At 37.0% G+C, this 25,929-nt stretch overlaps 1 protein-coding gene across 1 annotated transcript; it reads right to left on the minus strand.

The window, feature by feature from the left end:
• Positions 1-17,559: 17,559 nt before the first annotated feature.
• Positions 17,560-19,607, minus strand: LOC104603694 (AT-hook motif nuclear-localized protein 17-like). Its single transcript, XM_010267780.3, has one exon. The coding sequence runs from the start codon at positions 18,698-18,700 to the stop codon at positions 17,786-17,788; it is 915 nt and encodes a 304-aa protein (XP_010266082.1). The 5' UTR covers positions 18,701-19,607; the 3' UTR covers positions 17,560-17,785.
• Positions 19,608-25,929: the final 6,322 nt, after the last annotated feature.

The following is a 25,929-nucleotide window of genomic DNA, read 5'->3' on the forward strand; positions in this document are numbered from 1 at the left end:
AGAAAGATGAAAGTGACTTTACCGTAAATTTGATTCTTTATGAAATTGACTTGAGCGCTCCACCAAATTTCTGCAAATGATTTGGTTGTGCTCTTTGCCAATTCAATTGCCACCCCTCAATTGAAATGGATCTGCAGACAATCAATCCACAAGAGGGTGGAATCTAATCAGGATAGGATAGACTTGTGCCTGTGACCAGACACTCCACACATCACAGTCACAATGATCAGGGCCAGAAGTCCAGATGCATTCCGGCTTTAGCTCTATCAATCACTATGCCAAGCATCTACAAATACAAATTTATATTTTCGTGAAGAGCTTATAAATGTACCCTGCACCACAAGAATGGAATTTCAGTTGTCCCTTGTCCCCCCCACAGAATCAGGATGAGTGGTGTTAAACTGTTTAAGATGGATTCGTAATTGTAAAGTCATACAAGTGAAGTGAAAGAATCTGTATGCTCGGCATTTTGAAATTTGAAACGAGCAGGTCAATTTTGACCCGTCGGTCGGCTCATCACTGATCAGCATTCAGCAGCTGTCAGAAAGTAAAAAAGATTGAAATCAGGGATCAGAAAAGACAAGAGATTCCACGTGGCAAGACTTATGCTACGGCACCAACTTCCCACTCAAGAGATGATGAATCATACAATTTTTACTCGTTTACAAAATATTAACGATACCCCATCCTCTTTCTTTAATCTTTTTTCTTCTTATTTAATTTAAGACCCGTATAAGAACCAACTCACACACACGCGTTGAGTTGAGTAGGCCCGATATGACGGTATGGGTGGGGTAGGCCCCCCATATGACAGTCAAACTCCAATCAAGACTTCAATCAATCAGCAACCACGTGTTCAACTATTATGATGCCTACGACGTCAACCACATGCAAATTGCAAGCGCACTCCACCAGATGGACCTGGACCTGGATCTGGACCTGGACCTGGATTGTTCACCCAACATCATTTGTTTCGTGGGCCCATCTTCCTGTCGCCGACAAGCAACCACCTACTTCTCTCTACATCTATCTCTACACATCTACATCTCTCATCTCTAAATCTCTATATAACGAGAAATCCGTCCTCATCACGCCCGCCTCCACCACCTTCACCTCTCTCTCTCTCTCTCTCGCGGGTTGCTTAAATCAAAAGTCAACGGTATTGATGAAGCTGATCGTCCAGGATGTTTATGTACCGTTCATCATAATTACTTTAGCAATCACGACTACTCTATCGGATGCGACAAAGCATAGAAAATCAGAACGCCAATAATCTCATCTGATGAACGATTGGCCTACCGCCTACCCACCAAAAGTCATGTACCCCATCCAAGATTTGACCGGGACCACATCAAGTTGTTAGTGCAAGGAAACAGGTGGGCCCAATTTGCGTCATTGAGATTTGAGCCCTTTATCATTTTCTGCAGGCTGCAGCCAGCCCGGTCCAGCCCAATCATGGTGTTTGATGCTGCTGCTGCACTTCATCTATTTCACCAACATTATTTACAAAATATATGGGGGACTGGGCACTGAAACAAAGTTATTCTAAAGCCAACGGTTTTTTTTTTTTTTTTTTTAATAGTCAGTGAGCTTCGATGGGCATCAGCCGTCCGACCAACAGTGATGTTAACCTAATTGGAGTGTTAGGATAAAAGGGCACAATCGTCATTCCACCACTTTTTGACCTTCCTCTGTGTTATTATTAGTACTTGTACAAAAAAGGGCACAATCGTCTTTCCCCCGCTTTATTATTACTTATTACTTGTACACGCACGTGAGCCGTGAGGCCAGCAAAAGTGTGAAACACTACATTAATAGGAATTTGTACAGCAATCAGAGCCGTGACCATTATGCAATTGCTTTGCACAATGATCTATGTATGATATCTCTGTAGTCCCAATGTTCCATCTAAGATGTTTTGCGTCGGGATCCCCAATTTGTACACCCCCACTGAGTACAATTGCCTGAAAGAATACAATTTTTAAAGGAACGACCTGAGAACTGAGGTTGTCCATTTGTCCTACGTGGGCTTCCCCAAACGACCCTGAGATTGTCCTACGTGGCAATTTAATTGGTCCCAGAGGGGCCCACATCAATTGGTGTCAAAGTTGCCTCACCTCTCAACATTAGCAGGAGGTCACATTATTTTCTCTACCTTTGTTTGTTTGATTGATTGATGAGCACTAATATTTCTTCTCTTTGGCTAAAAGTTTGGTTTGATAGGATATCATAGAAATAAACACTTTCTCCTAACTCTCTTTTTCTCTCTTATTTTCTGTCAAATCCAACATAGCCTTACAGTGTAACAACAGAGATAGGTTCATGAGCCATTGCCCTGTTTTTTTTTTTTTTTTTTTTTTTCTGTATTTTTCTTCTTCTTCGTGTTCAATAAGTAGCACAGTAGGGTTATATTGTATTTAATAGAACAGCTGTATCATACATGGTTTTTAAAACCGAACCAGTCAGGGGTTTGGTTACCGGGTCGAACGGTCCGACTGTTCGAACTGAACGCTCGGCCCATTCTGACAGAAAAATAAAATAAAAACAAAAAACGATCAAAATCGTTCGAACGATTAATTGCCCGATTTAGCAGTTTGTTGACCAAAATCAACAGTATTGGGGGGAAATCCAGTTTTTGGAGAAAACGAAACTGATCAGGTGTCCGGTTTTGTAAACCATGGTATCATAAACAACCCCATCACTCAATGGAACTTGGATATGAATATGAATACAACTATTTTTCCTATCTAGGTAACAGGTTAGTGGTTCAATCATTTAAATCAAATGGGTTAATCCATGATATCATAATTAAATAAAAATTATAAAAATAATTAAAATATAAAAAATAAATAAATTTTATTCAAAATATTTGGACACATCTATAATATAAATTATGAGCTTTTTTAACCAATTGTATAAATTATATTTTTAAAAATTGTAAATTGCTAAAAGGTTATTTAACTCTTAATAAGGTGTTTATTGTCGATATGCATATTTTTTTTTCAAAACAAAACAATTGCCACCTAAATTTTCTCGATTTTTTTTTCAAAGTAGTTTCAACATGGGATTATGGGAGTAAATATATCAGCCTACATGTTTTCCCATTATTTAAAGCTTTTGATTTTGCCACAAGGGTGCCTTCACTAGCCTTTACACATACTATTATTAAATGACTCTTCATTAGTAAGAATCAAATAACTTAGTAGTACAAATCAAACCCTTAATTTCATTAAATATGCCCTCTCCTTTTTTTCATCCATCCTTCTCAATGGTCTACATGGTTTTAGCTGATTTCTTACATCCTAGAGATTAAATTAAATGAGCAAATTAACTAACTTCCAATATCCAATGACTACACAAACATAAACATTAAGTACACATTTTTCATTATATGTAGCTGGTGTTCACCAATCTAAATTGTTTTCCTTGTTGCCAGTTCCAAAATCAAATCAAAACCATTTGGTATGAAAATAAATTGTTTTCAAAACAAAAAATAAAAACATTTTCTTGGTTGTGTATGGATTTTTTGTTTTCAAATATTTAAAGAGTGAATATTTGTTTTTGTTTTAGAAAACATAAATTTGATGGTCTTAAAAATATAACTTGTTTTTGAAAACAAAACCATCTTACTTTCACTTTTCCAAACAAAAACAAAGAGAACATGCTTCTTTATTTTGCTGATGTGGCAATTTATAAACAAGTGAAAAAAAAATTCACATCATAGAACACCCCATGATTAATCATCCAGTAATCAAAATGAATACTTAAAAAGAGCTTATCTCAGCTAGATCTTAAGCTAAGTTTGGGAGTGCTTATTCAAATAAATACTTATTTTGGGTTGGGACTACACCAATAAGTACTTATTTGTGTTTAGGAAATAAGTTCGAATAAGTGCTTACTACTTAGAATAAGCACTTATTTGAGAAGTCTAAAATTTGAGCTTATTTTTAAGTGCTTATTTAATAAGTACTTATTTCCTTTATGGTCTATTTTGGCCTACCACATCAGTTTGAAAATACATATACTACCCCTGTTTGAAATAAAACCCCATTTGAGGGAATGAACATTCCCTACCCCTCCCTTGGGAATGAAATCTCATTCTTGCTGAATCCAATTTTTATTCACATTTCTATCTGAACCAAACAGACTATGGGAATAAACCATTCTGATTCCTATTTCAAAAGATTTCAATTTCAATTTTGACTGCAAAGCAAATGGATCCTAGCAAATAAACCCTCAATTCCATATACACCTCATGAGCGCTTATTAGAATAAACACTTATTTTTCAAATAAGCACTCCTAAATTCGGTCTTAGACACTTAAACCCTAACAAATATAATTAATTAAGCAATTAGGTAAGACCCACTTAACAAACTTGGACTACATGAAAATTTTGTCCAATCCAAATCCGAAAGGATAGTAAGGTTATATTTGTTTGAGGCATATTTACACCATTGATTAGCTGAATGATGTAAAAGGGAACCGTTGATTTTTTGAGCTTTACACTATTATTGTTTAGTAGTCATCACGGTGTACAAGTGTAAATACAAATTTCCATCAAGTTATGAGATGGAGTTTTACACTCACTAACAAAATCGAATCAGAGCGTAAAATTTATTCTACTTCTCTATTTACACCTCAAACAAGCGCAGCTAAAAGAAGAAAGAAGAGTTCACATGCTTAATATACGCACAAGGCACAATGCATCAAGAGTGGAGGGGTTACTTACTTTTTAGATAGATCCTCTCCTTTTAGTGTTAGGTGAGAGGGAACAGCGCGTAGAGTCGTACCATGCTACACTCTCAATTCTCAAGGCTAAGGAACAAATTAAAGAAATTAAAGAAGAGGAGGAAGCTAAGCCTAAGAAAGAAAGGTGCGGTGGGGCGCACCGGCTTTTGTCCAGGTGTTGTGCAAAGAAGAGACACATTCCAAAGAGTCGAATCCGAGTGAACACAACTCATCAAATCGATATTTGGCTGTGTTCGTCTCTGCTCCCACTCTCCCCCACCACTCCTTTACGGCTAACGCAGTTTTCAGACTTTGGTCGTTTCTCTCTTTAATAACGCGTCTCGCCCCGGTGCATGCACTTGAACCAAAAAGTTATGACGGTCCGGTCCTTCCCATGCTGTTCCCTTCTGTCTCTTTTCTTCTGTATTCAATTTTTCCAATTATTGACATGGTCAGCTTCATTCACACCTCTCATGGCCCCATGACCCACCTTCCATCCCTCCTCCTCCTCTCTCTTTTGGTAATTCTCTTCTTTCCTCTCCTTTATGTAATTCCTTTGGTGTACGCAATTTGTTTTCATTGCTGGCCGACTTATTGAATACCTTATGTTGGCACTTCAAAACAACTGAACCGGCTTAGCTAAATCTTAATCTCAGCCCTCTCAAAATGGACCTAAGTAAGTTCATTTCAAATTTTGATCAACACATTAAGGCTGCGTTTGGAAACGATGCAAATGGAGTGTAAATTTCGGTTTAGGGTAAATTTGCATTTTGGTTCACTTTTGCCTGTTTTTGATAATATTATATTTATGCATTGACAAATGACAGACCAATGCATATTTACATTGATAATAAGATGTAAAAGTACATCAATGAACATTCAAGTGGGCTTTTGATAAAAAAAATATACTTTATTGGAATTTGTATTTGCATCCATTGCAGCTAAAAATTTGTTTGGTAAGAAGGTAAATTTGTCAATGCAAAATTAACCCAACTTTGTAATTTATAAGAGCAGTTTTACACTACATATTTGCATTCACACTTATTTACACCATTTCCAAATGCAGCCTAAATGTTTCGGTTTGGGTTGGGTTTGCTTGTTCAAATCTAGGGCGGCAAGGTTGGGTCAATTCAGGATTCATTTACCCCTATCCTAGCAAATAAATGAGTGGTTGAATTGGACTTTAATCTGATTCAAATTTGAACATGATTCGTTTAAGTTCAATTCCAAATTTTCAATATCAACTTAGCCATAATCTAAGTTAAATCAAATAATAATTGTATAGATTTATATAAATTTATTAAGTTTTAAATCAAATAATAATCAATAGAATCTTAAACTTGGATACTTAAAGAATAAATGGAATTTGAATCCATGTTTTATGTATCTGTTGGAAATCCAATTCGGATTTCTCTGAATTATACCCATCTGAATTCAATTCTATCTATTTGCAGCCATATCTGCCTGATTGGTGATTCATCCAATTTAGAGCGAAATTACGGTGGTTTGAACCATTTTACTTGATGGAGAGATAAGGGAGTCAAAGACAAGAATGAACAGCATTTCTCTGTCTCCTTACCTTACTGGTAACTGAGTGGGTTGTTGAATATTTGTTGGTTTTTGATCCTTCCAACTTGCTTTCAATATATATATATATTTCTTTCTCTTCTTCATCTTCCTACTAATTTTCACCTTCAGTTCAGCCTTTCTTTGTTAAAACATTGAGGTGGGATGAGACTGTACTGATGGCTGTGTTGAGGGTTGCTTTATCAATAATAATGCCCTATATCAATCATCAGGTGTGGATTGAGTGGTTGTGGAGCATATACACTTGATGGCTGGTGTGGTGTGGGGCATTATTATTGGTTGAAAAAGCCCCCAATAAAGCTATCAAGTGCAGCTTAACATTTGATTGATTGATTGATGATAAAAGGCCATTATTTAATGTTGGTCCCAGTTATTTGAAATCAGGGGAGAAGCATACCGGAGCCAAATTGACCATTTCAGGCTTGAACCCACATTCTCACACTTGTCAGTCTAGGTTTTTGATGGATAATCTCAAAGCCCAATACATTTTGGCTCCACGCATGCAGTTAGGACTTGGACCGGACCCTCGTCGATGTATGCAGCTACCGGCTAGATGCCCATCTTCGCCTCTCAGCCCTAGTTTCTTCCCGGCTGTGTTTAGTGCTCATGTGGAAAAAGAGGAAATGGAAGCCACGCTGCCGCGCATAAACAGGAAATGCTTGGAATGATCACAACACCTACATACGCCCTCCCATTAGTTAATACATACACAAACAGTACACAGAAGAGGAATTGGAATTGCATGATGATAAGGATGCTTTTGTAAACCCAAACACTTGCTGTTCTGTCATTTTCTCCACTGGCAATTATATGACCAATTATGGCCTATCTATTTTGCTTATATGGACGTATTTGGCATTGAGTCAGCATTGGTTGTTAAGGGTTGTACATAGATGTTAAGCCCATTTATGCCTACATTAAGAGTATCTCCCCATGAATAAAAACATAGAAGTATAGAGATGTTCCCAATGTATGACTGTAAAAAGTCAGGTCATGAGAATAGTATGAAACAATTTTGTAAGGATGAAATCCGAATTCTTATGATACACCTCCTGCCTCCTGTTCATGGAAAAGAAAAATATAAAACAAGGCCAACACCACCACCAACTAGTCTAACCGGTTTGTTTTAGGGTTCAAGGTTTGAGTGTCTCGTCACTCATCAGTCCAAATTAATGCTTGGTTATTGGGTTGATTTGGTCCTATTCCACCCTCAAATCCTATTATGACTACTGCCTCATGTGGGGTACAAGTAATTTTCATTACAACTCAAAAGCCTCTTTCAGTCCTCATCAGTCTTCTCTCTCAAACTTCAAATTAAATCACATACCCCACCACTATATTGGACTTTGTTGAGCCATGTAAAGCTTCAATTTGTGCAATATAATTGAAGGGGAAAGAAGAAATGAAATGGGTACTAGAAATAATATGGCCATATATATACATACATACATGTTACATTGTTACCATCATAAGTTGCATGATACTGATAGTCTTATGTAGTCATGGCATCCAACCAATGTGTGTCCATGTCCTATATCTTATCATTGGTGAACCACTTCTTTAATGTGGCCTAGCAATAGCAAGCCTAAGGCAACCCATGCCTATCAACGAGACAAAAGAGAGGTCCACAATTCACATTCCAAAACAAAAGTGTACAACCCATGCCTATTCCAACTTTTTTTTTTTTCCCCTTTTGCTTTGTAATTATCCAGTTGATATGCTCTACCAATTACTTTGGTTGGGGTCTAACTTGTATTAACCCATGTGATCTACCTACTCTTCTATCCTTTCTCTCGCTCCTTCCTTTTCCAAAGATGCCAGCAGCTACTATTGCTTATTGCTTGCGTGGGTATGCGACGCGCCTTGTCTCTTCTCTCTCTAAAGACCCAAGAGTTCTAGGCTGTAGGCTGGAGCAGATCTAATGGGGGAGTTTCAGTATTTCACCACCTGGACTGTATAGGGAAATGAGTCTTCTACTTGCTCGACGCAAGGCTTCAACCAAACTCGGCTTCCCAATGCTTCTGTAGGGACATTTATAGATAACTGTATGATAATTTGTCCTACTCAGCTCAGAAGAAACATGAGGACATGTCATGTGAAGAAGAAGAAGAAGAAGAAGAAGAAGAAGAAAGTTGGGTCAACGGGGTTGGTTTAAACTGTGGCAAGCTTATATGGGTTGGCTTGGAGGGCGTTGCAAAATTGGGTCAAGAGGATAGATGCAGGTCTTTGGCTCTTTGCTCCTTGGCCTGCATTATGTGAGCATGTAGGACCCAACCTATATCATTTTGCGCATTTTAGGCGGAAGAATCAGCAAATTGTCGTTCTAAAAGGAGGTGAATTGATGATCTCTCTCTAATTAAGTATATTGACAAGCCTGCTTGTTAGCATTTTCCTTTCAATTGATAAATCCTTGGTCCCCTGTTGCTGTTAGTTTTGGTTGGCCCAAAATAAATTATTTGAATGCTTTTGACATGTGCAAGCAGGTCTGTCAATAGTTCACCTAGAAGTAATAGGTTACTGTTAGCGCCACTGATGATAGATTTTGGATGCTTGCAACGTAGAGCAGTCCTAGGGCCCTCTAGCTTTTTCTGCCAGAGCATTAACTTGGAAGTTGGAGCCGTAAGGAGAGCACCTGGAAGGCCAATCCAACGGCATTCTAGTTGTTTTGTTCATTTTATTATTTTCACAAACACTTAGTGCCCATTTTGAGAGGGCTGAAGCTCGGCGGCTGCCAGCTTTTAACTTTGCGAGTGGGCCGTGTACGGTCAGTCTATAAGCAGCTGAAGCAACTCAGTTGAACCTTCAGCTCAGCCCTCCAAATGGCCATTAATAGTATGCTGTTCAGTTTGCTGCCTTGAAAGATTGTAATTTTGAGGTTTAATTTAGTGATGACCAAGAGTAAAGCATTCTATAAGCTATGTTTGATAAAAACCCAGAAAGCACAAATAGTTGTCAATTTGTCATTCAGCCAAAAAATTGGCTTTTTGGTGAAGCTTGTTTTATTAGTTTCTTTTCTTTGAATCCCTTTTAGAGGGTTTTAGTTATGATTGAGCTGCTTTAAAGATGCTACTAAAACCAGCTCGACAGAAAAATCAATTTCTTGACTGGACAGAAGTGTATTTAAGCTTTCCGAGTTTTCACCAAATATAGCTTTTATACTTTCCATGTAGAGTCCACCTTGCAAAGCCAGAAGCTGCTGCATAGAAGCCCTCCCAAATGGGCACACTCAGTGAAATCAACTCAATCAAAGCTTCAGCGCTGCCAAATGGGCACATTCAGTAAAATCAGCTCAATCAAAGCTTCAGCCTGTAACTATTTAATTCAAATCATCCTTTTCCTCCCTGATCTTCCAAAGACAAAATTGACACACATACAAGTGTGTGAATACTCCTTAAAAACAGTAAAATTTGTAGGTATCAATGGTGGTGGATAATAAGGTTTTTAAAACTGATCCGGAGAACAAGTCAGGGGTCTGGTTCCTTGGTCGAACGGTCCGACCATTCGAATTGAATGATCGGCCTGTTCTGACAAAAAAAAAAAAAGAACGGTCAAAACCATTAAAACAATTTACTAACCAAAATCAATGGTTTTTAGCAAGAATTCGGTTTTGGGAAAAAACGGAACCAGTCACTAACCGATTCCTAGTTTTTCCGGTCCGACCGTCCGGTCCAATCTGATTTTGAAAACCATGGTGGATAACTATTGCTTTGGAGCATAGAAATCAATTTCTTTTCTGTTTTTTTTTTTTTTAAAGAAAATACCCTTAGGCCGATTCGTTCATCAACAGAAGTCAAAGTACATTGCTAGGTTTCAAGATCCACTAATTGTTTGATAGATCAGGCACATTTGAAGATAGAAATCAATTTTCTTATTCGGACATGGAGGTTGTAAGTCTTTAATCTTCATCACTATTCCTCTGAACAGACAACCAAGCCAAGCCTGTTATCATACACCACTCATAAATGAAATGATTCCATGATGCATGTGGTATTTATTCAGGTTTTAGAGCACTAGCTTCACAATGGATCCATTCCCAGTTACAAATCCATATAGGATTGCAAGAAATGCCCTCATTTCCTTCTTACCATTAGCAAGTAGCAACCACAAATCCATCTCTAATTTCGTGTAGGGCAAATGTGGGTTTAAACTTTAAATGGAATGCCAAACTAAATGGGCGATTCATCAAAATCTATGAGTTGGGATCTCCTACCCAGTACCCAAAAATCTTATCCACATCCACGCCCGCATTACAGCTGTGCATTGATAACATCTTTCTTACTTGCATGTTATCATTTATGGAGAGATATTCCCAATGTACACTTATGGTGTTACGTGGGTAGGAAATCTGAATTCATCAAATTCTATACGGCATTAGATACATAACTTCTGTAATCAACCATCTAAAAGATGTGGAGTCTCTATACCAGACTCTAAGTAAACACAACAAATTTCAATTCAAATACCATAACTTTTGTTATCAATTCCACTTTCCCATATCTTGAAGTTTTTAGCAAATGAAGAGTGCATCACTACGATATGTATACGAAGTAGATACTTATCTCGAATTTTTATTATATAATATTAACTTGTATGTTTATCCTTTATTTACACACCACATAGCATAGCAGGTGCCCGCTTCTATTTGGCATTCAATGACATCAACCCAGTTTGACTCTTACAGACATGGAAGATGGAACATTTATAGAACTCCACTGTTTTTCTGTCTTTGGGTGCATGGCCTTGAGATATTATGATCAGGTCTTTCATAACTCGAGCTCTAGTTACAAGAACGACAAGAGGGTGTTTGGTTCCATTTATATTTATTGAGTAAACGTTTTATATTTGTGTGGTTGTAAAATCGAGAAAAGTAATTAATGAGGGGTTCATGATATCAGTGCCATTAGGAATCACATCAGCATAGTGTCAATAAATGTCTATCCGTTTCAGGAAATTCTAAAATGAAGCTTCCTGAAACGGGAGAGATGCATAGAAATTGATATGTACGGATGTAACTAATGAGGCCTTTACTGATGGGGCGCCTATATAGCAGCGTTTACTCAATAAACGTAAACGGAATCAAACACATATAAGGTGATCAACATGAAGTGGCTTAAATGGCAACTTCCGTAGCAGAAATTGATCTTGCCCACTTGGCTGAAATTGAATTAAAAAAAAAAGAAAGAAAGAAAGATAATTGGAATCGAGTTAAATCAAAATTAGGTAATAGGAGGTATAAATAAAACGAATAAAAGTAACAGAAAATATCAGATATAAAATTAATAAAGCAAACTGAACCAGTTTTTCTTTTTTTTTTTTCTGTTTTTCTTTTCTTTTGATAGAGACAAACTAGAGAAATAGTTCATATGTATATATATATATATATATATATATATATATATATATAGCTACTGCCTAAACTAGAAGAAATTTAAACGAAATTGCATTTATAAGAATTAAGAATGAAAGGGTGGATGTGTTAGCTTGTGTTTTAAGGGGTATTGGAAAGGGTAATGAGACCTCAGCTGAGATAAATTGAGAGGGGGAAGAACGTAGCTCATCGATGCTGCATTTTAAGAGGAAAGTTGCCATCATCTAAAGCCTTGTCTCATCTACATGGAGTTGGCTACATGAATCTTGTTTCACCATTATGTTCTTTTCCATTCTACGGAATGGGATGAGCTATGCATAAAGTTATGTGCATTAGGCTACGCATGGGACCGATAAAAAATGAACATGCTCGTGTTCCATGTGCGTGTGGCCACACTTTACATGTACGGACTCCGTTTCACTCCTGAGAGGTCCCATAGTCCACTGTGCAGAATTTTGTTTGTAGTCCATCTTGACTCCATTACCATATCCATTGTTAAATTATGAGCACTCAAAGGGATGTTCAACAACATGGTTGGTTTTGTTGTCAAATGCCCCCAACTTTATGAGGAAAGGGGAAGGAATAATTCTTAAGGTTCTGTTTGGGAAGAGTATAAATACAAATATATTCAATACAAAACCTTGTATCGGCTGGTTCATAATTATATTTCTAATCCTTGTACTTGCACCCTTTCCAAATGGAGCCTAAATTAATGATCCAATTGGAGATAATCAGAAGGGGGAAAATGTGGAATTTTCTTGAGACCCGCATCTGTAAATTATTGTTTTTGTGTGTGTGGGGTAGGGGATAAAAACTCGTATTAGATGTATATGAGATTGGATTTAGTCTTTACATCGTCCTCCTAACATTTACAGCCCTGCATTTGGAAACATCTCCGTATTTGTATGTTTTTATTCGTAGGAAAATGTTCCTAATGCACCGTTGTGAAGTGCTGTGAGGACATTTTTGCAAGGATGAAATTCGGATTCGTTCTATGTAGGCCGACCAGAGCCAAAAGAAAAACGGGAGACCCACACGCTTCTCCATCTCCATTAATTAAGTGGGTTCTGGCTGGTAGTAATAAAATCATCAGCTTTGGATGAATTTGTACCACCCTGAAGGCCCTGAACAATCTGAACCTGACTGGGTCAGCAATCTGGTTGGGATAAGTCAAGTAATACCCGAAAGTGCAGATGCAACCTCCCGCTCAGGTCAAGAATTGTCATCTTCACTTCTGCTTAAAACAAAAGTTCCATGTGATAAGGAGGTAGTTGTGCTGATGTTGCTTTTATGATTAAGCAATATTTTGGTTTATTCACAGGTGTACACCGTCATTCGTACATATATACATATATACATATATATTATTATATTCGTATCAATGACTTGACCTTTGCGATATAGATGCAGAGAATTGGAAACCTGAGATAGGCCATGGAGGGCCAGCAGAGGACTTGGAGCCTTTGCTTGCAGTTGGCCAGTTGCATTCCCCACCCTCTAACAATAAAGTGGATCTACATCAATCGGTCTCAACTCTCAACACATGTAAAGAAGCTTCCAGGCACCACCTAAGAAGAAAGGGTGAAAAAAAATTGTCTAACCAGTCAATCAATATGGTGGTGGATGCCACATCAGATTTAGGTGAGGATTAGATTGGTGTAACACAACTCTGGTGGGCCATGCGAGCTATATGGGGCGGAGGCAGGTCAGGAGCCCATCTGACCTGCCGGTTAGAATTCGGATTTGCTCCTCACAAAAGGCATCTTATAACATATTGCAGCCGTGCATTGGGACTATTTCTCTATAAATGATAACTTATAAGTATAAAGATGTTTAAATGTACAGTTCCAAACATTGTAAAGTTGGTGTGAGGCGTGCTCCGCGATGAAAAAATCTGGATTCAGCCAGGCTGACCCTAACTCTGTAGTCTGTCCCACATATTATTACCGTGTGAGAAGCCTTATTCTTCCAAGTTCCACTGCTTAATATGAGATGGAAAGAGAAATTTGTGAGCAGGAATCTAGTGGGTAGAAGGTAGGTGAGAAAAACTAGTACTGAGATTTGTCTCTCCAGTATCCGCTTTGGGTTTCCTGTTCCTCTGTGTGCTACCATTGTCATTGCGTCCATTAACCATGACTTTTCACTTCCACCTCTCTGTTGACAATAATGAGAAACCAATAAAAAAAAAAGAGAGAGAGAAAGAAGATAAAACAAAGAAGAAATTTATTTTTGTTAAAGCCATTTTCTTGACAAGAAAAAGCACATAAAATATTAAAAATGCAGCAGTTAGTGATCAACCCTATTCATCTAACTTCAATCATCATCATCATCCAAGCCTTATCCTGACTATACCAATTATACGGATCGGTTATATGAATCCATTTTTGACATTTTATTCTATTTAAAGTTATTTTCATTATCAAATTATTAGCGCTTAAATCATATCTTACTATTTGAGCTCGTGTCATTTCTGGTCTGTCCATGCTCAAACTTGCAATAGATCACTTTCTTATAGATGTTATCAAAGGTTTTATACACATTTCTTATAGGTGTTTCATCCTTTCTAGTTTTTTCGCTCATCCATCTCGTTATACACATTTATGTAACGCTCATTTTTTAGACATATTATTATTTTTCCATTCATCTATTTTCAATCACAACTTGAATTTAATTTTCTTGCATTTTTTTCAGATAGTTTTACAAAAAAAAAGTGTCTTTACTATTAAAAAAAAAACTAAGAATTAAAATCGAGAAAATCCTGCTGGGGTCCTCTCCTATTCCCTGGACCAACCAAAGATATTCAGAACTTGAGGTTGTTGGCTTATCTTGTCAAATAACCTCAAGGAAATATTAATGGAGTCCCAATATTATTTTAATATTTTGATCACTTGGCTAGGGGTATGGGCGCCCATAATTTTGACAAGGCGCACCTCTTTAGCCATTGATGCCCAACTCTACCAAAAAGTAGATTGTCAATTAATCCATGCATTCACAAAACCACCAAGCACGCCCAGAAGGCCAGAATCATTTCGTTTCTCCTTTTCATTTTTTTTTTCTTCTTTTCTACACATACTCAGTCCCATTCCCACATGATAACTCACGTGTATTTTATAAAATATTAATTACTGGATTATGGTGGTTTATATCTGCGAATTTTCCTTTTGGTTGTTGACGTGCATGGCGCTAGCATTGCTTTCAAATGCAATCGGTTTGGGAGGTTCCCTATGTCATAGAGTCTTTTAGGCTGCGTTTGGTTGCAGATTTGTAGTGCAATTTTATTTGTATTAATACAAATGCATTTTGTTTTGGGTTTTACTATATTCTGCTTCATGTCTTAATTTATTTTATTTGTATTAAAATCAAACAAAATAAGCTAAATTTTGAAACAGAAATAGGTCAGAATTTACACTCAAATTATTTGCACTGTCATGGTTTTGCAACCAAACACTGAATTAGGTTCAAAGGGTGACAGCCCAGGTTGTTAATTGAGGTATAGCCATTTTTTTTTCACATAAAATGGATAAAGAAATTTTAGCATGAAATATTTGAATTTTATTTTATTTTATTTTTGTCTATTTTACAATGAAAACTAGGTTCTTGACATCTTGTCCCTTGTTGGTTAAAAATAATCCAATGAAAACTAGTTTTTTTAGTGCTTGGTTGCTCATAACCAACAGACAAACATAATATCAAATGTATTCATGTATGGTAGTCTCCTTACATTAAATCACCCTTATCCAAATAATCCAATGAAGCTTTTGATTTCATGAATATTTAATCTCTCTTTCTTCGGTGTAAGCCCAAAATATAAGTAGTCCAGCCCATAATCCCATTCTCAATTTTCTTTCCTAATTATACTGGAACATTAGAAATTTATAAAAAACAATATTTTATAAATAAATATTTTTCCTTATGAATATTTTACTGGTCAAAATGTTCTCTAATATCACACAACTGTAGTATAGATAGTTGGTGGAACACTAGAATCTGTAGCATTTACCAAATAGAATTTGATAAAGAAGAACAGTGAAATTTGTAGGTCCCAAACTTATAACCTATGTCCCCTGATTCCCTGAAGCAAAATTGTCATTTTGTTTTCCAAAACCATATGAAATATGAAACCAACCATGAATGAAACAAAGTAGTACATCAAAACATATTAGAAGGAATTGGAAAAAAAAATTATGCCCATTTTGTGAGAAAAACAGCTTTTGTTTTAATCCTTGCTTATCCTATTGATTAGGAGGATAATTTCATTTCCAAAACAAGTGCAACTCTAATACAATTCAAATTTCTGTACAGGGAGCAACAGTCATGCTCATCTTCAGGCCATCCAGAATAAGTGGGTCAACCCAAAAAACCACATTGGTAAAATGAAATATGATTTGATTAAATGATGGGACCAAACCAGACAACAATCAGCCACAGTAATGGAGTTTAAGTATGTATTTGGTATAGCTTCTGTTTATTAAATATATATTTGTATTTAATTTGTCTTAAAAAAAAACTTGTTAAACCGTTTATTAATAGTTTGGCATCATTAAGCAGCACATCAGCGAAAATGAATCTTCCCCCAATGGTTGGTATACATGACATGACACGGTCTATCAAATAATTTGGTTTTTGCTGATTCGGGTCCATGATCAAATCCAAGGAAAATGAATCTAGAGTCTAAATTGTTAGTTGATTACTTTACTTTCTGAGGCCATGCAGGTGTGTTCTAAAGAAGCTCCTCCAAAGCCCAAAACATGGCAAGTCTTCATAGACAAGGCATTCATATTCCAGATTTTGTAAAAAAAAGAAAAAACCTGATTCGAGCTGAATCTGGTGCTTTGATTTTAGTTCCTAAACAAGGGTTGTCCTGTTTGGCTTTCAAAGGTTGCTTTCTCTTTTAACCCATTTTGGTAAAGCCAGTGGGGTCCAACCCCTTTCCATCTAAATCTATCAAACGATGAAAATCCATACACTAGATTAAATTTAAAAGATGGAGTAAAGGAAGGATGATTCTTGATTGCCATCTCTAAGTCTCATACATACCAATACCATAGTAGCAGTAGCACTACTTGATGAGAGTTGTGAGCCGTCCAATGGGTTGCCTTTCAGGTGATGAGTTGGCCATTGCAAACGCTGAGCTGAAGGCTGAAGCTCACACAGAAGCTGCATCTCTTTGCATGAATGAACTCAAATAGCCATTGGACAAAAGGATTAAAGCTTAGGGCTTTTACTGCATTTGCATTGATGCATAATTACAGCAAAGAGCGTTGGAGAATGCTCTTCTTTACTTCCCTTTCCTTTCTTTTATCAGAGGAGAGAAACCAACTTATGAAATGACAGAATGAGTTCGACAACAAGTACTTCCCTCCCAGAGAGGGAGAGAGAGAGATTGCTTTCAATTCAATGTACACTGCTGATCCAAAAACTGCAAAAGAGGAAAAGAAAGAAGAAAGTTGTATCTGAATTATCTGATAAAGCAAAACCATCCAAACACCGACGTTATCGCAACTTCTCTCTAGAGTCTAGTCTTCCATTAATAAAAGTAGACCTCGCGTGACCAGCTATATCTCACTTTCTCTCTCTTCTCTCTCTCGATTCACTGATGCGCTGGAAGAACCGGCAAATACAATCGAACCCATGTTCACACACTCACTTTTTTATCCGAAACCAAAAGAAGCTAAGAAAGGAAATCTGAAACGCCATTACCTACGCCGGTAGTGCAGCAGCAATTGCTGCAGAAACAGCTGATGTGGTTTTCACTCATCAGTCTCAAAGTTCAAAGCAATCCCCCATTTCACATGTCCCCAGAGAGAAAATCACAGAACACAGAGAGAAGAATTGATTTTTTACGTTGGACCGCGTTGAAAGAAAAGAGATGAACTTTCTTCTCACAAGCATGAAAAATTTGACTAAATTTTGCTAAAAATTACACTGTTTCTTTCTCCATCTTTCATCTCGCTTCTGTTCTTCAAATTCTAAAACTAAAAAAAGAGAATAATATTAAGATTAAAAAGAGTGATTAAAAGAAAGTACAGAAAATGAATTCTTAATTCACAAGCTAACCGGGAAAAAGAGAAGAAAAAGGAAAAGCAATCCAAACTCAGAGGTCAGAACGGTGGCGGTGCGGGTTGTCTGGCGGTAGGCGCCCAGATGACATCCGAAGGTAGGTGGCAGCTGTAGATGGACATACCACATGACTCCGCCGAAGGAGGGTGGCTTCCCTCTCCACCGCCGGGAGCAGGTGGAGAGTGGCCGGCGTTACCGGTAACCGAATTGGGTATTTCGTCTTCGATGGGCAAACGGTGATAAGACGGGTTGCTAAATGTCGCAGCAACAACAAAGACGGTACCTGCGGCGAGAAGAGGACCTACGACGGAGCCTCCGAGGATCTGACCCTGCGGCCCAGCAAGCGAAATCGCAAACCCATTCACAGAAGACGGAAGAGACGTGGCTGACGGAGGTAGGAAGGTAGCTGAGATGGAGAGTATGTCAAACCGGCCATGAAAGGTGACGGTAGCACCCGGGTTGGTGGAAGGTTGACGGAGGATAACGTTAGCCACGGTGCCGGACCCGGTAAGAACACAGACACCAATATTTCGTCGACGAACGAAGCGAGATATGGCATCCACGACATCGAGACCTCCGGGGACCTCGAGAACTTGGGGGCGCATTGCGCACTCGGCGTCACGAGTGATGATGACGGGTGGCTTGGGCTTGTTCTTGGAACCAGGCGGGCGGCCTCTGGGGCGCCTGACTACTTCAATAGTAGCACCATCTCCAGCGCCGTTGCCATCAGCTTTCTTCATCTTCTTGGCAATAGATCCATCAGCGCTACCGCAACCAGGTCCACCGCCTCCTCCACCGCTGCTTCGGCTCTCCTCTTCTTCGGAAGTCTGGCCTTCCCGACTCACAACGTGGTGCAGCTGCTGCAGCTTCTGCTGTTGGTGCTGTGGGTGGTGTAGCTTTGCGAACATATTGCTTCCACCGCTTCTACTCTTTCCTTCTTCATGTTCACCTTTCATCTCTTCAAATTATTATATATATATATATTAATTCTTTATAATAATACTACTAATATCTAGAATTAAAAACGAACAAAGGAGTGACAGAGAGAGCAGTCAAGACTCAAGATAGAATTTTGATTTGTTTATGGTTGACGATGTAAATAACCCAGGTACATAAGAGAGGATCTACTCATCTACGGAGAGAGATAAAAAAAGAGTGAGAGAGAGAGATGGGGGTAGTGGTTGAGCTTGGAAACCAAGTAAAGAGTAACGGCGCCGCTGGTTGGAGGTGGTGCGGGGTCCACATATAAGACAGAAGGATGGAGAAATTTCCACTCTCTCTCTCTCTCTCTGTCTAATTTTTTAACTTTAGCCTAGCCAAGCCAGAGGCCCAGAGCCACTCAACTCAGCCTTCGCTCACCGCCTTTAATTTCTTTCCATCGAGCTTAGAGCTTACACAGCGGGAAGCCGAACAATGGAGGGGACTCTCAGCTGATAAACTCTGTGTAAGCGTAGCCCAACTAAGCCCATTGACAATGACCCATTTCATAGTTCAGACTTCGATGTTTCCACCTTTTCTTCCTCCTGTCGATTAATTAGCAGAAAAAGATAAAAATCAAAGCTCGCAGCCCACATCCTTTGACGAAGGGAAAGCAGACTCATGGCATGGGTAGATGGGAGTTTGATTTTCAACCTGTGTCCCTGCTTTTTTTCACAGAGAGTGGATGAATAATAGATGTTGCTTACAAGAAAAGATGGCTATCTACCACCGTCTTCATTCTAAAATATAGGGTTTGCATAAGCATGAGACAACGTTTCACCATTGATGTCGTTGGTGGTTCATCACTCACACATCTCTTTCTTTCTCTATATTTTGTTGCTTGTTGATGCATGCTCTTATCGACAACTCAGAGAAGTTGTGAATGTCTCAGGCTTTCTCTCTCTCAGCTAGCTTTAATTATGTGTCTAATTCAATGTATTAATTCTGTCCAAAAATACAAGAGAATTGTCAATTAATTTATCCAAGCTGTCTTGATTGGACGGTTTTGATCAACAATAAGAATTTGACAGTGGGCCTGGGGAGAAGTAGTCAATCATGGTATCTTGCTTTGCGTGTACCTTAGAAAGAGCTGAGCTGATAATATCAAATTGACTCTCATCTCTCTCTCTCTCTCTACCCAATTGACGCCTCTCTGTGTTTCAAAACCTTCAACGGATATACATCAACACTACCCAATTAATGAACTCAAGTTCTCTCAAAAATCAATAACTTGGGTAGTTTGTCTCAATCCAAGGAATGAAGTAAGTTTTATTTTTGTTATGAATTCCACTTAAAAACAACATCGAACATATTCAATGCAATATTCAAATCAAGTAAGGAAATTTGAAGTTGCCATCTCCTCGAACTGTTGTGAGGCTAGAGTTGCATCTATAAACCAAATTCTAGCTAACTCAGACGACTCTTCGATTTCTTGTAAGGTTGAAACTTGAAGGGTGCAAGTTCTACTGAGACTTATATACTCTGAAAGCTATAAGGCGTAACTCGTAAGAGAAACTATTTACAGCCATAGAAGATGTGAACTCGTTTCCATGCACCATTCCGTTTGATTTGTCACATCAAACTTCGTGTGATGCATTCTGCGTAGCACTGTTCGTTTCCTTCCTTGAATGTTCATGAGTTTGTGTGGGTGCATTTTACTTTTCCGAAATTGATATTAATGTGCATCTCTTGTTCTATCCTCGATGCAGCTGCTAGAGTTGCAACTTGGACTTTGGTTGGCCTTTAAAGCCCAACCCAGTAGATGTTTTCGCCTGGGTCGGATTAAGTGGTAAACCCGTATATCGGTTGTTGGGTTGAGGTGGCTCCATTCAGATATTTGCACACATTGGCTTGCTGAATATAGGTGTATCATACCAGGGGGACTGTCGGATCGGATTCAATACCCCTCCTCCAGGCTTGGCCCTATAGAACCTGATCCGTTGACATTAATTCCTAGCTCCAATTTTAACCAAACCTTTTTCCAGACTTAGACTTAAGTGAAAGTAATAAATTAAAAAATGATTTAAACACCTATAATCAATTACGGGCCCTAATTTAAGCTCGAATTATATTAATCTATTTAATTTCAACCAAGGTTTTTAAAATCAACCCGGACAATGAATCAGTTAGGAATCTGATTTTTGGGTCGAATGGTCTAATCGTTTAAATCGAATGGATAGCCTGTTCTAACAAAAAAAATAAAACACGGTTTATATCAACATTTTTTTTTGCAAAAATCCGATTTTGAGTCTAAACCGACTATCCGGTCTGATCCCAACGACATATATATATATAGAGAGAGAGAGAGGGGACAAAATCAGCCTCATTGAGCCTCATTTGAGTCATACCGTCCACTTGGTTTCTCATGCAATAATCTTGCCACTTGGCCTGTCGAAAGTGTTAATATAACAAGCTGCACATTGCATCACGTACGGACCTAACCTTTGTAGTTCGTCGCAGTTGATTTGTTGCTTTGCTCTTGATCATGGTCATTAAGCATTCAAACCGGAATTTCTGACCTATCACCGGCCATGAAGAGCTAGCATGTCGGCCAATCTACCTTGCCGACAGTGTGTAAGTTGAGACGGTCGATACTCAAAACTGAAAAAAGAAAACCAGAACAAACAGTGATTTGTTCTAAAGGTGCCGACATAAGCAGTAAGCAGCTGCCCATATTGGGTTGTTCTCTGGGCTTATTAGGCCAAGCAGATGCCCAACTGCAGCTGACGCTGTTCTTGGTTTCAAACTCTTCTTTTTGTTCCTATATTTGTGAAGCCTATTTGACAAGAAAGACCCAACCTACCAGAAGCCAAACGGACCCTTTTCTTTCTCCAATAGTTTTATATCTCTCAACAGAAAATTACTATTTCAGAGAATTTCTATAGCTAAACATACCACATATATGCAGCCTCTACTCTACTGGAACTGGTTTAACACTTCATTCTTCTCAATCATGTTACTACGACATTTTGCTTTTTAGTGATATATAAGAGAGAAGGTTCTAAGTTATAAGAGTTAAGCATTGGAGAATGGAGAGGCGTGAATACGACAGTTGGAAACATTTCTTTCATCTGCATGCGGCAGTTAAGACGTCAGCTATATATTGAACAGGCCAAGTGGCAACACACGGCTCTTCACACGTGGCAAACTGAAAACCCCCTTTCCCAATTCCCACCTTTGTGAAAATTTCTTGGCCATCATTTCAATGGCTAATCTAAAAAACCAAATAGTTTAATTAGCAAAGACAAATATTAGAAACCACCTATTACTGGCTATTAGTGACCTGTCATCATCTCTCACACTCTTTTATTATATATTGTTTTGTAGTTGGTAGTTTACCTCCAACTTTCTGAAATGAAATACTAAATATCAGTGTTGATAAATTTCAGAAAAAAAAAAGTTTATAAGAGCTATGAGCAATAAGCGTTGAATCCTAAGGCTTCTTGTGTTTGTAACTGTGATTTGCTTCCTATTTGAAATATTTTCATTTTATATTTATTGATAGTACAAATTTTGCATCTCAAAAGTCGATACACAATTTGCACCACTTTGGAGGTCATTATATTTTACTTAAAAGCAAATAAGACAAGATCAAAATTAAAGCAAAATTTACACTCCTATTCATTTACATGAATGCAAATGGAAATCTGTAGTAGCAAGGACTAAGGACTCGTCGTCATCAATAATTTTACACAAGCTCGTGACGCCTGTATTGCAGAGTATGGAGTATGGAGGTGCAGATGAGAGTACGGTCTACGTCGACCCTAGAGGTACCCTAGAAAATGTCTTTTACTGCATATGGGATGAGATAATGGCTGCAGGAATGCAGAAGATTGGATTTATCCATGATGGGTCCACTTAATTAATTGATCTAGCATAACAAGTGTGATTAGATGATCATGACCAGTTATTCAACCTGCATTTGATTTTGGATGGGAAAAGGCCAACATTAAGATAAGGGCACCTACCTCGTTTACATAGTGGTGGTCTTTACTGTTTAGTTCCATCCCGTTTTCTCATGTTTATTTATATTTGTTTCTTTTAAATATTTTCTGTTTTTGTTATTTGATTGTAGTTTACTTTAAATGTATTTTACTCTTTATTTCAGATTAATACCCATAAAAGTGTGTAACATCAGCATTTGGAGTATTAGGGGAAACAAGAACTTAACATTTTCCCAAATGTCCTGTGCATAAAAATCAAAGCATTTCAGTTTTCTACCATTTATTTGATAAACCGTGAAATCAAACAATTGTTTCATTTTGCTTCATTTACAATAAACGCCAACGCCTATGTGGCGCTGATGTGGTGGCGTTTTTTCAATAGACGCCAATAGAATCAAACATCCCCATAGTCAATTCTACCATTTGGTTGGTTGTTTTTTTACAATATGACAAAAAATGGAATCATAAAAAAATACATCAATTTTCAAAAACTGGGCCACTTTGGGAAATACCTTTTTTAATATTTATTTTCTTTCTCTAAACGTTGCAAGACATGATCAATGATGGGGTTTCAACATGCATGGGACCATTTTCTCAGAAAATGGCAATGGAACCAAACACTACCAGAGAAAGTTCAGCTTTGATCAGTGCAATGCCCATTTGAACAACTTTTACAGCCTTGCATTAGGAATATTTTTGTACTTGTGTATTTTATTTCATGAGATATTCCTAATACAAGATTGTAAGAGGCTGTTAGAATGGTATGAACACGGGCTTACACTGACCGAAGCCAAACTCCACCAGAGAGTTTGATCTACAATCATAACAGAAAGTTTATAGAAGAAATTAAGAATTATGAGAGGATATTAGTATATAATCCATTACTACTATATTTATTAAGACTGTGTTTGGTGAATAAGTGGTTGTTAAAATAAGTACTTCTTTCACAAGTGCTTATTGTAAGTACTTATTTTAACAACCACTTAAGGTTGTTTGGTGATACACTTGCCAAATCACTTATTTTGTTTTTTAAGCACTAATTAGGGTGGGGTTGTTTGGTGAGCCACTTTTACCACAAGTGCTTATATTGACATAAATGACAATTTTAGCCCTTACTTCACTTATACATATAAACAATGCTTTTCACATGTTATACTACACATTTCAATGAAAAATCGCCACACTATGACACCTGAGAGCACACGTGGGCCCACAAGTGGAGTGTCATGTGGACCCAATCAATAATAATAATAACAAATAATAAACATTATTGATAAATAATAATAAAAATAGCATAAATAATAATAATAATAATAATTTAACAAAATATGGAATAGTATTTCCAAGAAGTACTTTTAAGGTGCATTCTTCACAAAATACTTCTAGAAAGTACTTTCATAGATCAGTTTTCACAAAATACTTTCAGAAAGCACTTTTAAGGCACAAATTTCATAAAATACTTCCAAAAAGTACTTTTAAGACGTACTTTTTACAAAATACTTCCAGAAAGCACTTTCAAGTAGCAATTTTCACAAAAATACTTATAGAAATTACTTTCAAGAAACATATTTCACAAAATACTTTTAGAAAGCACTTTTAAGGAGCACTTTTCACAAAATACTTATAGAAAACACTTTCAATGAGTAGTTTTCAAAAAAATAAAATATGATAAAATGAGTAATACATGTTGGTTTGATTTATTCAAAAAAAATCACCATAATATCAATGAGATTTGGAAATAAAATAAAGTAGGATAAAATGAGCAATACATGAAAATTTGGTTTATTCAAAAAATATATATAAAAAACATCACCAAAATAGCAATGGGAATTAAAAGTAAAATAAAATAGGATAAAATGAGCAATACATGAAAATTTGGTTTATTCAAAAGAATATAAAAAACATCACCAAAATATCAATGAGAATTGAAAATAAAATAAAATAGGACAAAATGAGCGATACATGAAAATTTGGTTTATTCAAAAAAATAATAAATAAAAAACATCACCAAAATAGCAATGAAAATTATTAATACAAGCATCACAATCACATACATCACCAAAAATCGGTTTATTCCCAATAAAAGCATCACCATTTATTTAACAAACAACAAAAAATGCAATGTGAATTTAACAAATATTAATACAATATAATCAATAAACACAAAACTCCATAAAATATTAATACAATATAATGAAACACAAAATTCCATCAACCATTATTCAGATTATGCATATTAATCAACATAAAATAATTAACACAACCAAAGAATCACAACAATATCATTTTTATCTCAAAAATTCAAAAAAAAAATCAGGTTTGAGCAAAATATTGCAAGATAACCAACATAAAATAACTAACAAACCACATACACTTCAATAGATCACAACATTGTCATTTTTATCTTTGGAAAATAATAAAAAAAGAAATTTGGTTTTGAGAAAAATAATCAACATATAATAATTAACACAACCACATACACATAAAAAAAATCACAACATTGCCGTTTTTATCTCTGAAAATAAAAAGTCGGTTTTAAGCAAAATATTGCACTAAAAATAATTATAAAACAAAGATGAAGGAGGAGGATGACTGACCTGAGTGTCGTCGGTGATTGTATAGTGAGAATGCGTGAAATCCCTCCAAAAAACCAAATATGGTAATGAACAATACGAAGAGGGTTTCAATTGTTTAAAACCAAAAATATTCATGAAAACATGTGCAACATCGGTCCAAATGTGAAACCAACCTGGTCGCCGGCAAGTTTCTAGCTCGTTTGGTGGTCGTCGGTCACTCCTAAAACAATTGCCACCGCTGGTATGCTCGACCCTACTTGAATGAGGAAGAAGAGGGTTTAAGGAGCTATAGGGGTATTCTGGTCATTTAAAAAATTAAACAAGGACCTAGTCGTCCCAAAATTTTTGAATGTCCACTTATTTAGCAAGTGCTTAAAATGAGTTACTTTTTTAATAAGTATTTCTTTATCAAATAAGTACTTTTCGATACTTTTTTACCAAATATCCACAAGTGCTTATTTTTCACTTAATGTGTAGTCCTGACACTTTTATTAAATACTTATAAAAAAAGTACTTATCGAAATCAAACAGGGCCTAAATCAGAGGAGGAAGAGTTATTAGTGTGTTTTAGCTTGTAAGGATTTTATGTCTATTATTCAGACAGAGAATCCCGCTGATTTGATAATAGGCTTGCAAGTGTAGTATTTTACCAAGAGGAGTCATTTTAAGGCTCCAGTAGGCCCATCT

Source organism: Nelumbo nucifera, chromosome 5 (assembly GCF_055504915.1).
Source record: "Nelumbo nucifera cultivar China Antique chromosome 5, China Antique-T2T, whole genome shotgun sequence".
Taxonomy (NCBI): Eukaryota; Viridiplantae; Streptophyta; class Magnoliopsida; order Proteales; family Nelumbonaceae; genus Nelumbo; species Nelumbo nucifera.

Bases quoted from the DNA above. Each gene is read 5' to 3' on its own strand.
- LOC104603694 (XM_010267780.3), bottom strand. From the start codon at position 18,700: ATGAAAGGTGAACATGAAGAAGGAAAGAGTAGAAGCGGTGGAAGCAAT.